The following is a 16220-nucleotide window of genomic DNA, read 5'->3' as shown; positions in this document are numbered from 1 at the left end:
TGTTCGCATCAATGCCTGTAGGAATAGAATATGATGGCACTATTTCCACACAAATGATTGGATAAGGATGGAGAGCTTCTTCTTCTTCTTCTTCTTCTTCTTCTCATCAGTATGATCCAAAATGAGGCCACGCACTCTTTGCTGCATCTGCAGAGTGATCATAACCTGAAGACAACTAATGAAATTTAATGGAGGAAAATGTTTAAGATTAATCTTCTGGGTCATATCCTGCTAAGATTGCTGTCACTGTCAATTTGGCAGATGACTTGGGTTGATGAATATAATTAAAAGTCAAAGAAAATTTGTCTTGTTACAGCAAAAAAAGTCACGAAAGAATACCTAATCAATGTAGACTCACTCACTACATTCCCATGAAACAAACCCAGTCTTGTCTGGTTTCTTCTCTTGCATCCCTCATCTGGCAGTGCCAACCAACCAAATGATAACAATGGAGAAGGCAGAGTCATATTTAGTGATCAACTACCAGATATCAATTTGACCGGGAGAGAAGCATAGTCAACACTCAACGGTTGTCTTCATTACCGCTGAGGAATTCCTGCTCAGGATCACCAGTCCTAATCATGTTCAATTCTGCTTCTCGTAGGCTTCTTCGACCATGTTCAGGAAGAAAATTGAACTAGATATGCATTAAAAAGGATGAAGTCAAGTTCGATCATGTAGCTTCATAGTGTAGTACTCAGATCAGCTCTTCATCGGTAATTGTGGATAGAATTTGATCGAAGCATCAATTAATTAGGTACCACACAGAAATTTCTCTAAAGAGTTCCAGTAATAGTGGATCGATTCATCCCTTAGAAAACAGGAATATTGGTGTGAATTCATTTGGTACTGAGGTATCTGACAAATTTGAGGTCTTTGAAGGCTGCATCCATACTACGCAGTAAAATGCTTCCGAGAACTGCAACAAATGGGAAACCCTTACACGTTGGTCTCAAGTTCGAGATGCATGCTGTCATCTCAGTTGACTTTGAAGTAAAAGAAGAAGTTCTTGTGGCCTCCTTGGATGAGAAGTAAAAGAACAGATTTATGCGACCAGCTTTTCTTTGGATTATGTTGTCCACTGTATCGGATTATGCCAAATGAAGTCAGCTTCCATGTCTTATGGCCAAGCTGACACATTGTTAGGCTTCCTGGGACCTTTGCGCACACATATTTATCTCTCAGAATCCATCGGGGTAGAAGAATATCAATAAAAGGGGACCAAATTCCACCAGAAAGAGAGAAGAGTGATCAAACTCACCCCATTCTGGCAGTCAGATTCTGCTTCTCTTCCTCTTCTTCTCTACTTTGGTAGAGGTCTCCTTCCTCTTGTTATCTTCAGCACTGGCTTCTACCTACAACTTCAGCTATTGAGCTTCTCTCTCTCTCTCTCTGGGTTTCCTTCCCCTTTTAGAATCATATTTCTTTGCTTCTGATTGTTGGTATGTGATTCTCATTGTCATTTGCTGAATCATAATTTTTGGAACATTTCTTTGGTGGATTTAGTTCTACCTGTCTTGTTGTTGCCATTTGTATGTAGTTTGCTTCATGCATTCATGTTATCCATGGTTGTGTATATACTCACATGAGAATGATTTCTCTGCCTGGTAAATGCCAGATGAACCAATCCTGCACTGCACAATGAAAGGCCTCATCGTTGCATGTCATGGTTCCACCGAGACCCGGTATCGATCGGCCGGAGCAGAGTAAGCTCTGCTCTCCTGTAAACTCCCTCACTTCCTCTTTTTGTGGCGATTTGCATGATCTCTCATCCTTCCATTACCTGTCTCTTTTGTCCAGCGATGACACAGGCAAAAGAAAGCCTCCAAAGTACAAAGTTCTCAGGGAAGACAAGTACAAGCTCCTATTTTCGGAGAGGAGCTCAAGCTGCAAGTTCGAGTCCTTGAAACTTGCCCTGTTCATCATTACGTGTTGCACGGTCTTAACGCTTGCTTTCTGTCCGATGATCCACAAAGAGCGAGTCTTGTCGCGATCTGGTTCGAGGTAACACTCTCTTTGGTCTACTTGAATTGGTTGCCGAGGTTTTCGATGTTGAACTCCTCTTTCATGGATTTTTTGTTGTTGCTGCTGCGCAGGTCTCTGTTCGTGGACGTCGCGCGGATGTGGCAAACGATGCTCGCTGATCCTCGATACGTATCAAATTTGGATGTTGTCTGGGACCAAATACCGAGCTTTCTCAAAGATGTAAATGCCGACGGAGGAAGTCCCAGGATCGGATTGCTCAATTTCAACTCCACCGAAGCTAGATTATGGAGGCAGACACTGCCACAAGCGGAGGTTTCCTCAGTTCATCTGGACTATGCTGAAACAAGCATCACCTGGAAGGTTCTCTATCCCGAGTGGATCGACGAGCAAGAAGAAAACGAAGTGCCCGCTTGCCCATCCCTCCCTGAGCCCGAGATCGAGGAAGGATCAAGATTTGATCTTGTCGCCGTCAAGCTACCTTGCGATAGGTCCGGCAGCTGGTCCAGGGATGTCGCCAGGTTACATCTGCAGCTCGCAGCGGCCAAGATCGCTGCAGCTTCTGCAGCAGGACACTCGCAGGTTCATGTGCTCATCGTTACCGACTGCATGCCGATCCCGAACCTGTTTACCTGCAAAAACCTTGTCCAGCACGAAGGAAATCTTTGGCTGTACAAGCCCGATTCAGCGACATTGGAGGAGAAGCTTCGGCTTCCGATCGGGTCATGCGAGCTCGCGATCCCCTTTGAAGCGAAAGGTCAGTGTCTTGTGCCTCTTCTTCTGCTGCAACTCTCGGAAAGATTCATGAGCTGCGTTCCTGCGCGCAGTGCGGATGTACACGGAGTTCGGACGACGAGAAGCTTACGTTACGATCCTGCACTCGGCGAAACAGTACGTGTGTGGCGCCATTGCAGCGGCCAGAAGCATTCGTCTAGCGGGATCAGCGAGGGACCTTGTGATACTCGTCGACGAAGCCGTAAGCGAACAAGATCGAAACGGCCTCGAGGCGGCCGGGTGGAAGGTGAGAGTGATCGAGAGGATCCGAAACCCCAAGGCGAAGCGCGACGCCTACAACGAGTGGAACTACAGCAAGTTCCGGCTGTGGCAGCTCACGGACTACGACAAGGTTATATTCATCGACGCCGACCTGCTCGTGCTCAGGAACATCGATTTCCTCTTCGCCATGCCGGAGATCAGCGCGATAGGGAACAACGGGAGCCTGTTCAACTCGGGCGTGATGGTCATCGAGCCCTCGAACTGCACGTTCCAGTTGCTGATGGATCACATCGACGACATCACCTCCTACAACGGCGGCGACCAGGGGTACCTGAACGAGATCTTCACGTGGTGGCACCGCACCCCGAGGCACACCAACTTCCTGAAGCACTTCTGGGTCGGGGATTCGGAGGAGAGGAAGAAGAAGAAGGACGGCACGTTCGGAGCTGATCCCCCGGTGCTGTACGTGATTCACTACCTGGGGCTGAAGCCGTGGCTGTGCTTCCGGGACTACGACTGCAACTGGAACTCGCAGAAGTTTTGGGGCTTCGCCAGCGACGCGGCGCACGCGACATGGTGGAGAGTGCACGACACGTTGCCGGAAGACCTGCAGAACCTGTGTCTGCTGTCGACCAAGAGGAAGGCTTTCTTGGAGTATAACAGGAGGAAGGCCGAGAAGGCCAACTACCCCGACGGACATTGGAGGCGGAACATTACCGACCCAAGATCGGAGATATGCTCTGAGGCGTTCTGCAACTGGGAGAGCATGCTGTTGCACTGGGGCGAGAAGATGCCGTCCAACAACAGCCATGCAAGTGTGGGTGGCACTGCAGCTGCGCCTAGCTCATGAAATACTACCTTCACTTCGTTCTCTCTCGTGTGACTGTTGCTGATATTTGATACACAGGAAGATGATTCAATAAATTTCATGGGTGTAAGTTGTGACAGTCATGTTCTTGTCTCCAATTCTCATAAGTCTATTATATAAATGATTTAAAGAAAAGGTGGATTACTTTAATTGTTTCATATGTTAACCTCAAGATATTCCACCAAGGTGGAAGAAATTAACGCAGAGTATTGGTAGTAAAGGGAAGGCTCCAACACTATTATATCTTTCTATATCCTTCAGCAAGCTGCCGTTAAAAGAATATCCCAAGCCATAAATTCCAAGGAGATATGATTCTGATAGGTCAACCTGCATTAAATGAATTCTCATTGTTTCTTCCGAGTACGTAATTGGCATGTCATCATTCCTTCTGGTTTTCTCCTTGCGGGTTGTGGTGTCTTCTTCTTCCATCCACTGACTGCACCTTTGCTGCAAGTGATCATTATGTGTTGGAAGCTGGTGGATGTGGACATCCAACAGAGGAAGTGCATGGACCACGCACCAGTAGATAAGATGATGGTGAAGGAATGGGCCCCTTCAGAAGGGCATCTTTTCTATGATGGTGTGCATGAGTCAGTCTCTGTTACTGCCACTTAGATTAGCACATGCAAGCAACAATGGTGGAGCTCCGTAGCATCTCAGAACATACCATGGAAACCTACAGTCCTCTGGATTTTATTGTGCATATCATAGTGTATTATAATAATATTCCAGCTCAAATCGCATCACAAGACAGCAGATGTTGTTCTATAGATCAAAGGGAATCCATTGATCCCCCTGAATAAAGTTCTCCACGGAGTAGGCTCCTAAATGCTCCGCCGGGATCTGGCTGCTCCATGGCACTCTTGCGGTCACATTAGCTCCGGGACCAGAGCTTCCGAACTCTCCGTAGAACAGCGTCTGCAGCGCGAAGTCAACGCTACCGTTCCATGTCTCCCAGCCCTCCGGCCTCACGATCTCCGCCAAGTTGCAGTCGATGAACACCGTCCTCGAGTACTCCTTCCATGGCCTCCCGAGGTACACGCGGTGGACGTCGGGCTTCGAGCGGTAGAGCGCGAGGTACTCGTCGCTCCCGTTGATGGCGCAGTGGTCGAACACGAAGCCGGTCGACTGGGCGGGGTCGGTGCGGCCGTGCGCGGTGACGGTGTTGGACTCGCCGTGCTCGGGGTTGAGCTGGCGGGGGAGGACGAAGATGAGGCAGTCGTGGAAGACGGTGGCGGAGTTGCCGAAGATGAAGTCGACGGTGCCGGCGATGCGGCAGGATTTGTAGAACTGGCGGAGGGAGTGGGCGTAGAGGGTGTCCTGGTGGCCGAGGAACTCCACCGACTCGAGCACGGAGAGGTCGCTGTCGGAGCGGAAGGCCACGGCCTGGTGCTTGTCCGGCCCGGCGGTGTTGGCGAAGGTCAGGTTCCGGGCCATGAAGCCATCTCCACTCACGCCTGTGGACAAGCAAACAGATGAGAATCGGTTACACTAAGCGATAGGAGTCGAACACTTTATGCTGTCCTCTGCAAGCAGATGAGGTCAAGCATCTCGTGACTGTGATTGAGGATACCGTGACCCGTGACGAAGGACAGAGACAAGCTCTGATCGAAACTGCAAGGAATTTGCACCCATGAGAATGCAGTCATCCATAGTCTCTGCCCAGAGACTTCAGATGCACGCGTGGGACAGGTTTTGCTGTCATCAAGGTCTCCTCGCAGGGAAGAAGTAGGTGATGACTGCTGCATCAAGTCATGGCAAGTCATAGCAGTAGGAAGACGTCGTTTTCGTTATTAGGGCTTATGATCTAGTATGCGCAAAGCATCCGGTGGAGCTCTAAATTAGATCTACGTCCCGCCATTCAGTGCATGATTCATGCACTGACATGAGTTATCGTCATACTGTAATCTCTTACCAGGATTGGACTGCGGATTCGTAGCGAGTTCTTATTGATTGCACAAAGGAAACTATAAGTGGTACTCACCGACGGTGGCCGAGTTGTAGGTGGAGACGCCGACGGTGTCGGCGTTGAGGGAGCCCGTAATGACCGTTTTGCCCATGCCGTCCCCGATAAACACCAGGTTCGTCTTCACGAACGGCACCCGGACCGTCTCCTCGTACACCCCTTCCTTTATGTAGATCACGTACCGGCCGGTGCTGTGCTCCGGCGCAGCGTCGACCGCCGCCTGAACCGATCCAAACTGGCATCCGCCCTCCTTGCAGACCGTTGCGTCCGGCGGTGTCCCCGGCCGTGGGAACTCCTTCCGGGCGGCCTCTCCGCTTGGTGACGCCACGGTGGCGTCCGGCCAGTACCCGTCCCTCTCGGTCTGCGGCGGGGCCCAGAGCGAGATGTTGGCGCCGTAGCGCTGCAGGGCGGCCACCATGGCGGTGGCGCCGCCGGTGACGTTCGCGAGGTTGGCGAGGAAGGCCATGGCGTCCACCACCTGTTGGGTATCGTTGACGTACTTGAGGGCGGACCAACAATCGTACTGGTAGAGCTCCGCGGCGCCGGCAAAGGCGCGGGCGTCGGCGAGGGCGCCAGCGGGGACCGCCAAGGAGGCGGCTGCGAGGCGGTGGTTGGAGAGGGAGAGGAAGTCGAGGCAGTTGCGCGCAGCGTTGGTGCGGTTGAAGTTGGAGGCGGAGGCGTTGAGGATGGCCTGGGCGTTGGCCCGGGCGGTCTGGAGGCCGTTTGATGCAGCGGAGATGGCGCCGAGGACGAGGTCGAGGGCGGAGGGGTTGGCGGGGAGGGAGGGGGAGAGGTGGGAGAGGGTCGACTGGCAGAGGTCCGGGGAGCGGGTGGCGCAGCAAGCCTGGCGGATCGCGGGTGAGGCGGTGGGTGCGGCATCCGCCTTGGGGCTGGGGATGGGGGAGTGCCTGTGGTGTTGACGGCCGTGGACGGCGTCGGAGGAGGTGGAGAGGAGGAGGAGGAGGAGGAGGAGCAGCGGGACGAGAGAGGAAGCCATGGTCCGACGGAGCGGCGGATGGACTACCGAATCAATGGGATATCCCTAGTGAAATCTTTCCACACGCAGGGGAAGATTTAAGGTTGTATCACGTGGGCGTGCTCACGGGAGAAATAGGGAAGGTGGACGACGTGGCCATACCACCGCAGAGAGCGGATCAAATTGTTAGAAACTGGAAAATGGAAACAGAGAAAGAAAAGAAGGGCGAATTCGTTATAAAATACTCATATTTTGAGTACTTTTCTAATAATACCCGTCTTTTCAGTTTTTCTAAATAATACGTCTAATTCCAAAAATACTTATTTTTTCTGAATTTTTACTTATTATAGTATTTTGATCTATTATAATATTTTTGACCTATTATAATATTTTAATCGTCATAACAAAAATATTATAAAATGAATCAAAACACGTTACAAATCATTTGATATATAATAGTAAGTATTTATACTAATTTAGAAACAACATCATTCAAATAGAAAAAAAAAATTATTATAATATTTTGACCATCACAATAAAAAAAATAAAATCTACTCAAAAATATTATAAATGATCAAAACGAACTCGTAATGTCAACCAAACTATTTACAAGTCTAAAAGTATGATATCTTTTTACGTGTAATATCAACCAAAGTTAAATTTATGGTGTTAAAAAAAGTTAAAAATTTGATAGAAAATTTTTTAGAGCTATTTTAGGTATTTTTAAATTATGACTATATTTAGAAAAATTAAAATTAAAAATATTAATTGAGAAATACTCAAAATATGAGTATTTTCTATAAAAATCATCAAAAAAAGAGAGAGTTTCAACTTAATGGGTGATAAGGGGAAAAGTTACCCATAATTGTAGCTCATCATGTGACAGTTACCTATGTCCTATAAGAGAATATTTTGCTCATATTACAAAATAATCCATTGAGCCTAACCTTCTAAAACCTACTAATTTACTATTACTTAAATTGTTACTATTTACACATGACTCCACTTTTCATCTTGATCCTAATTTAAACGTTGGAGGGACCAGGTTAGGCACCCTTCTCGATACTTGTCTTCTTGTAGGTCAGCCCACCAACGGACACCTGAGTCACCTTCTCAACCATTTTCGGATTTCTACATGCGGCCCAAGATCGAGTTGATTTGATTAAGACGTCACCAACAATCACTATATCATTTTGGTTCTAAAAGGAGGGTGACTGTTGTAAGAACACCATACTACTGACCGGCTCAATGAGGTGCTTTGTTGTTAACCCATATCATCTTCACATAAAGAGACCAATAGTTGATGTTTTCAACACTCGATACCTTTATTGCTACCCAAATGCCCATACAATATTAGTGATTATTTAATGATCTTGGCTTCTCCTCTCTAATGGCAACACCCACCCATATGCTGGTGTTGACCAAGGTCTTCATGAACCTCACCTAGCAAGTTTAGAGATTGACAAGTATAATGCAACCAGTCATCCCCATGCTTTTGTTGTTGGCTTAATCGGTGCCTACTACCCCCTCCCTGCCCACATCTCCCCCCTCCCCCCCCCTCCCCCCAATAACCCGTAGCACCTTAGACTCCGATAGAGACACCTTAGTTGGTTGGGACTCATGTGGTCACTTGAGTTGCTTTAACCATTAAATTTAGTGGATCATGTCATCGTAGTCGACAGCGCCCGAGTCCGAAGCATAGTCAATAGACTTAGAGCATACTCTATGAGTGCAACTTCGATAGATGGACTAGCACTTAGAGGACATGTGCCGTGAGTTCCACATAGCAAAGGTAAGGAACCTGGTCGGCTTCACCTCGATCAAATTCCCCTTTATATGATAAATGCAAAAGGAGCTCGCTCCCCCTTCATCTGATAAAGGCTTAAGCTCTAACGGACTTCATCTCAAAGCTTACATTGCCATGCTCGATCAACGAAGTTGCCCACCCTCCCTATTGTTCATCAATTGGTCGACGAATGCTAAAGGGGGAGGAGATGAACTTATCCTTAACAGCCATAATGCATAATTCTATAAGCAAGCTCTATACTTTGGGTTTAAGATATCAAACAATGAGGTAGAATATGAGGCCCCTTTATTTAGCCTTAGGTTGGCAAGGGAGCTTAGCATTTGATAACTAGTGGCTAACCAAGTTTGAGGAGTTTTTAAGGCTTGGGACATGATGATAGCAAAATACCTCACCGAGGTATGGAGGCTTGCCCTTCATTTTTCTAAGTTTAAATTCTTCAAGTACCTTGGAAGGAAATGCTCAAGCTGACACATTGTCAAGGCTAGCCTTGAATAGCAAAAGACATATACATGCAAGTTGACACGTTGCCCATGAGGAGTATTGACATCTTGTAGGTCTCTCGGGCCTAAGACATGCCGTGTTGAATGGATGATATCATATGATATAAGAGAGATGACATACTCTTGATTAATCAAGCTTCGATGAGGTGAGTTAAGTACCACCAGGCTTGGCATTGCATAGTAAATGATTAGTTATATCTCTTCAATCAATTGCTTCTTAAATGCTTATCCCCTCGAGAGGCTAAATGTGTTCTAGTCGAGGTGTATAGGAGAATGTGTGGCGAGCACATTAGAGGTCAAATGCTTGTATTCAAAGTCCTACGACATAAATACTATTAGCCAATATTAAAAAAGATAAGATGACTTATACCCAAAAGTGCGATAGGTGCTAGTAGTATGCAGATCTCACACCAACTGATGGTATACCTCAACCTGATTGATTACGGATGACCCTTTTTCGGTGAAGAATGGACCTCCTCGGCCCTTTTCCATCAACCTTAAGTCAACGCCAATTCATAATAATTAGGGTAGACTACTTCACAAAGTAGATTGAGGTCGAACCACTCGTCTCCACCATCAAAAGACAAAAATTATTACTTGGTTTAAAATCTCAAAAGTCAATATCACCAATAATGAGACATAATTCAATAACCATAAGTTTAAGAAATTCTACATCCTATGAGACTTAAGAAGTGGGTAAAGGGCACTTAGGCCGAGGAGTTATCCAGCATCCTATGGACCTCATGAAAGATCGAAAGACTAGGTCGGGTGATTTGAGGGTCACATAATAGATTCTCCTTGACCTCTAGTCTTGGATGTCTTGCTTTAAATCAGGCTAGAGCAAGGAGGTATCCATATTCGAAGGAGGATTTACCCGAGTGAACTAGCCCTTTACAACCGATGAAAAATATGTATCTTTGAATAACCTCAGCCTCTCACTTCAACTATAGGGTTGCCTTGGCCATAAGCTAGTTAGCTATCTTCATGACCTGGAAGTTGCTAGTTTTAAGTGCCCTGCAAACTAATCATATGAGTGATGACATGTGTGACATGCTATACAGTCTTTTTAGTTATTATTATTATTATTATAATATTTTCTCACTTTATATTGGATGATAAATATATTATAATGTCCTTGAATCTGTGCAATAAGAATTGGATCATGATTAGATCATAATCATGATTATAATTCGCTTATAAATGCATATCCTAAATATTTTCGATTATAGGTTACTTGAAAAGGATATCAAGACAACCAAACAGACCGAAGTATATACTTGTCCATCATATAGATACCATGGATATAGTGCATGTGCTCATTTGAGAATGAGTTTACTAAATGATCCACTTACGAAATGCTGGTTGGTTAATAATACTTTATCATCAGACAGTAATTTTGTAGTCTTAATTGTGTGTCTGGTCCTTGTACTTGAGATATCAAGGATGTCTTGTATAAGTACTTCACTTTTTGATACCGAATTTATAGGTATGGAGGTTCTAGATCTGACACAATCGGTCATCGAGAGTGGTAGCCAACTTTACGAGGACAATTGAGTGTTAATAGAGGATCATCCACTATCATGAGGGGAATATCCCATATATTCTCATTCAAGCAAATCCCAAGCTAAGGTCGATCGGATTATGATAAAGCCGATAAGTATAAGATTCAGATTGAGAGAGAATTTGATTAGAGTGAGACTTAAATAGATTTTGCATGGGCCTAATAGTGTTATGCCTGATATATGATCTCTGATATATTAGATGGATGAGAAACTATAGAAACATGATAACTTAGATCAAATAGGTCCAATGGATTAGATCTTCTTGTATCGTTTGGGGACTATGGCATAGTGGCCTAATACACCTGTAGTTTATGAGTCAAGTGAATTATTATGGGGATAATAATTCACTGAGTCAAAAGGAGTTTTGATAAGTGCAACTCGTGATAAGCTTGGTATTGAGTTTAGAGGGTCACACACATATGGTGGATGACACGTTGGATAGAGGATTGAACATATGATGTCCAATCAGCCTATGTTTTACTAGATCCTTTGGGTGAGACCTAATAGGGCTTAGAGTGATTATTGGATGGGGATTCAATTTCTATTAAACTATGAATAATTGGATGAAGATCCAGTATCCAATATACCAAGATAATTGGATGAAGATCCAATATCCAATAGGGCAAGATCTATTAGGGTTAAGTTTGTTGGGAAATCTTAGGAGTGACATCACATGTGCAGCGGAAGAACAAAAAAAAAATCCCCAATTCCCAAAGATATATTCGTCGTCGTGTGAATATTGGTGTGCAAAATCCGTGAAACTTAAAACTGTGTATATAATAGATTGTGTTACCTAGGGAAATCATATATCCTTATATCCAAGCAGATCTCTAGGAGAGGGTGAAGGAGGTCAAGTGCCCTCCTCTCTAGTGGTGATCCACACAATAGGGCTGCGACGACACTCCTCAAAACTCTAGACCTGCTCTGAGGTGGAGAATGGGAGGAGAATAGGAGAGGCAAGCAAATGCTCTAGTTTATGAACTACTGAATCCCTCCTATTTATAGAGGTCCCTTGTCAACTTAACCCTAATAGATCCACCCCTATTAGGTTTTGGATCTCCATCCAAATACCCAAGCCTCTCAGATTAGTAGATCTTTATCCAATAATCTCTCATGAGCTCCTATTTGATCTCATCCATAGGATCCAATAATTTAGGGGTTTATTGGATATCTAATAATATAGGGGCTTCGATGGATATCTCATATTCGAACCTCTACTCATCGCAATGCTTACTATATGTGTGTGACTCTCTAGGCCCAATATCGAGCTGACCATGAGTCATACCTGTCAGAACTCCTTCTGGCTCAGTGAATTATTATCTTCATAATAATTCACTCGACTTATCGACTCCGGACGTACTAGGCCACTACGTCGTAGTCCCCAAATAATACAGGAGAATCCAATCCATTAGACTTGTTTGTCCTCAGTTACCATGTACCTATAGTCCCTTATCCATCTAATATCCTAGAGACCATATACCGAGCATGGTGATGTCAGACCCATACGGTTTTTACTCGAGTCTTGCTCTAATCGGATTCTCCTAGAAAACTCTTACTCTCTCAATCCGAATGACCTTGGTCAGGGATTTGTTTGAGCAAAAACACATGGGACATTCCTCTCATGACATCGAGAGTGAATGATTCTCTATCGACACTTAATAGCCCTCGAAAGGTTTGCTAGTCATAGGTGCCCAGCAAGCCAATCACGTGAGTGATGGCACGTGTGACTTGATACAGAATCTTTTTGCTTATTATATTTTGGCGTATATCACTTTATAACTATTGCATAAATGCATATATATTGTGATGTCCTTGGATTTGTGCAATGGGAATCGGATCGTGATGAGATCACGATAATGAGATCGATTCACCTTTAAACACATATCCTAAATAATCCCGGTCATAGGTTACTCGAGAGGGACATCGTGATAACCGGATAGACTGGTGTGCTGTATACCCATCCATATGATGGATGCAGCTGGTCTCATAGCTGCTCGTGTAGGGACACTAGGGATACAGTACAGGTGCTCATTGGAGAATGAGTTCACTGATTGATCCGCTTACGGAATGCTGGATGGTTGATGATGCCTTATTGTCAGACAACAATTCCGTAGTCCTAGTGGTGTATCTGGTTCTTAGACTTGAGACACCAAGGATGTCCTGTATGAGTGCTCCACTCTTTGATACCAGACTTATAGGTTTGGCTGTTCCCAGATCTAGTACAGCTGGTCATTGGGAGTGGTAGTCGACCTTACGAGGGCTATTGAGTGTCGATAGAGGATCATCCACTCTCGGTATCATGAGAGGAATATCCCATGTGTTCTTGCTCAGACAAATCCCTGGCCAGGGTCATTCGGGTTGAGAGAGAAAGAGTTCTCCGGGAGAATCCGATTAGAGCGAGACTCGAGTAGAAACCGTATGGGTCTGACAGCACCATGCTCGATATACGGTCTCTGGGATATTAGATGGATGAGGGACTATAGGTACATGGTAACTGAGGACTGACAGGTCCAATGGATTGGATTCCCTTGTATCGTCTGGGGACTACGGCGTAGTGGCCTAGTACTTCCGTAGTCGATGAGTCGAGTGAATTATTACAGAGATAATAATTCACTTAGTTAGAAGGAGTTCTGACAGGTATGACTCACGGCCAGCTCGATATTGGGCCTAGAGGGTCACACACATATGGTAGGCATTGCGATGAGTAGAGGTTCGGATATGAGATATCCGACGGAGCCCTTGTCTTATTGGATGCAGATCCAATACCCACTAGGGAAAGGACCCATTAGGGTTTTGACACGGGATCTCTATAAATAGGAGGGATTCACAGCCTCATAGGCTAGAGTCTTTGCTTGCCCTTCCTATTCTCCTCTCCCTCTCCACCTCAGAGTAGGCCTGGAGTTTTGAGGAGCGTCGTCGCAACCCTGCTGTGTGGATCACCGCTAGAGAGGAGGACGCTTGACCTCCTTCACCCTCTCCTAAGGATCTGCAAGGAAACAGGGATATACGATCTCCCTAGGTAACACAATCTCTATACGCAGTTTTTGTGTTTTTGCGGATTTTGCGCACCAATCTTCGCACGACGATGAACATCTTTTTGGGAATCAGGGATTTTTGTTTTCTTGTTCTTCCGCTGCGCATATGATGTCGCCCCCCTATGATTTCCCAACAGTGGTATCAGAGCCAGGTTGTTCGTGCGAATGATTGGTTTTTGAACTGCGTGTGTTGTGTTTAGGAAGAATATTGACGTCAAAATCGTTGACGCAAAAGCGAGGAAGGGCAGCAACAGTTGCTGCCCTCGATCTGCATGCCTGCAGCCACCTGCAGCGGCAGCCGCAGCCAGGCAGCACAGCGCCGGCGCATGCGCCGGCGCTATGCCTGCAGCAGCCGGCCGGCGGCCTGCTTGCAGCAGGCTTGCTGCCGGCGGGGCTGGCAACCCACGGGCAGAGGCGCCGCAGGGCAGCGGCGCCTACCGCCGAAAGGAAGCGGCGCCTGCCGCCGCAGGGCAGCGACGCGCGACGCCTGCCGCCGCTGCTCCCGCGGGCGAAACCCCCCCCACAGGGGCGGCCGCCCGGCGGGACAGCACCGCCTGCGGAGGCAGCGGCGCCCGAAGAGGGCGCCCACCCGCAGCGGCATCGCCGCCAGCGGGCGTGCCGCCTGCAGGCGAGGGCAGTGCCCTCGCCCCGCCGCACAGGCCGCCGCCGGCAGGGTGGCGGCGGCGGCAGCAGCGAAAAGGGGAAAGGGTATTAGGGTTTTCTGCGCAAAAGACAGTTTTGCCCCTCGGAATTTGAGAAATTCCAGTTTCTGTCTTTTGTCCAAATTACGAAAATACCCTTAGGAATTGAGAAATTCCCTATATATCCCTGATTTCAGAAAATATTAATTAATTAAAAAGTTTAGTTGATTATTATTTTTATTATTATCTAGTAGTCCTACATGATGATGATTATTTATACATGTGATGTATGATGAGTGGACGGATGATCATGGACCGTGTGATGTGTGTACTTGTGATTATTATTATTGAGGTCTGCGAACCTCCATTATATTTCTCGTTTATTGTCGGGCCTGCGTGCCTATGATTAAGTTGTAATCACATGAGGAGGCGCAGCGGGAGCGTGGAAGCCATAGCGGGACCCACGAGACGGACGATCGTGATGCATGGAGATGCATCAAGATGTCGACGGAACCGACGAGGACGAGATGGACGATCACAAGGCATGGAGATGCACCGTTGCACACATAGATCTTGATGTGAGTGATTAGGCCTACTGGCTCGGGCCTAATCATATTAGGTTGTGGTCCATGATCATCTGGTGTGATTGCTTATACACATACTAGATATGTATATATATTTGCATGCGATGTAGATATATATTAAATATGTATATGTGTGACATGTCATATTAGGAGACCAAATCATAGAAACATCTCTCGATAATATTAAGTCGGTAAACGTGAGGCAATTAGATTGACCCACGTGGCCTTCCATCGTTATGAGTAGGAACCGAATCCCGGTGTAGGTTGAGTTGGTCGAGTCCCTCGAGACTCACCTATATCGCGATTCGCTATCTTGCTTACGACATAGAGATGTCACCGGTGACCTGAGGGCATGATATGCTTGGTCGAGTCCCTCGAGGGTATATCATCAAATCAGACTCATCTTGTAACGAAGGTGTTGACTTAACCGAGCATCATGGTTGGTCGAGTCCCTCGAGGCCATGGTGATTCGGAGGCCGAACAGGACGGGAATCACAAGGAGTTGTGATCGGCAAGAGTTGTCTACCTTTTAGGCTTAGTGTGATTGGTCGAGTCCCTCGAGGTTACACTAAGACGCTGATTGGATCCTGATCCCCACTAGAAGTCTGCCGGAGACTTCCGTTTCACGTGCTGAGGGTGTCGCGTGACTCGTTAGTAAAATAGTGGGAGCATATTAAGATAGAAGTCCATATCTTGATAGTTTATTTCTTGCAAAATCTGCATGTTATTCATTTTTGCTACATCTTTATTTTCAGAAAATGTCGCTTTCAAATCCCTTACGTGGCATACTTGATGTCAACCGCCTCACTGGTCCAAATTATACGGATTGGCTCCGTAACTTGAGAATTGTTCTCACAGTGGAGAAAATCGTGTACGTCCTTGATACAGTGATGCCTACGCCCGAAGAAGGGGCAAGCGAGGATGAGATCGCTCGCTACGTGAAGTACATTGATGACTCCACTCTTGCTCAGTGCTATATGTTGGGCTCTATGACTCCAGAGTTACAGAGACAACATGAAAAGATGGATGCCAGATCCATTCTCCTACATGTCCGTAAATTGTTTGAGGAACAGGGAAGGACTCAACGATATGAGATATCCAGGAGCCTTTTCCGCGCTAGGATGACTGAGGGGACACCGGTTCAGAACCATGTCCTAAAGATGATTGAGTGGTAGAGAAACTCACAGGTCTAGGAATGGTCCTAGAGGATAACTTGTGTGTGGACATTGTGCTTCAGTCCCTACCAGATTCCTTTTCACAGTTCATAATGAACTTTAATATGAACAAGCTTGAGGTGACTCT

General features: G+C 46.3%; 2 protein-coding genes across 2 annotated transcripts; one reads left to right on the top strand and one right to left on the bottom strand.

The window, feature by feature from the left end:
- Positions 1-1204: 1204 nt before the first annotated feature.
- LOC135651252 (putative UDP-glucuronate:xylan alpha-glucuronosyltransferase 3) lies at positions 1205-3997 on the top strand. The gene is made up of 5 exons (XM_065171208.1): positions 1205-1442; positions 1619-1706; positions 1801-2004; positions 2097-2740; positions 2811-3997. The coding sequence occupies exons 2-5, from the start codon at positions 1642-1644 to the stop codon at positions 3827-3829; spliced, it is 1932 nt and encodes a 643-aa protein (XP_065027280.1). The 5' UTR covers positions 1205-1442; positions 1619-1641; the 3' UTR covers positions 3830-3997.
- Positions 3998-4518: 521 nt separating this feature from the next.
- Positions 4519-6962, bottom strand: LOC135650848 (probable pectinesterase/pectinesterase inhibitor 51). The gene is made up of 2 exons (XM_065170480.1): positions 5832-6962; positions 4519-5304 (listed from the first exon to the last, which is right to left on the bottom strand). Exons 1-2 carry the CDS (start codon positions 6808-6810, stop codon positions 4613-4615), a joined length of 1671 nt encoding a protein of 556 aa, XP_065026552.1. The 5' UTR covers positions 6811-6962; the 3' UTR covers positions 4519-4612.
- Between the last annotated feature and the right edge of the window lie 9258 nt (positions 6963-16220).

The sequence above is a fragment of the Musa acuminata genome, chromosome BXJ3-10 (assembly GCF_036884655.1).
Source record: "Musa acuminata AAA Group cultivar baxijiao chromosome BXJ3-10, Cavendish_Baxijiao_AAA, whole genome shotgun sequence".
Classification (NCBI taxonomy): domain Eukaryota; kingdom Viridiplantae; phylum Streptophyta; class Magnoliopsida; order Zingiberales; family Musaceae; genus Musa; species Musa acuminata.
The sequence above is the reverse complement of the archived record's forward strand: the minus strand, read 5'-3'. Positions and strand labels throughout refer to the sequence as shown.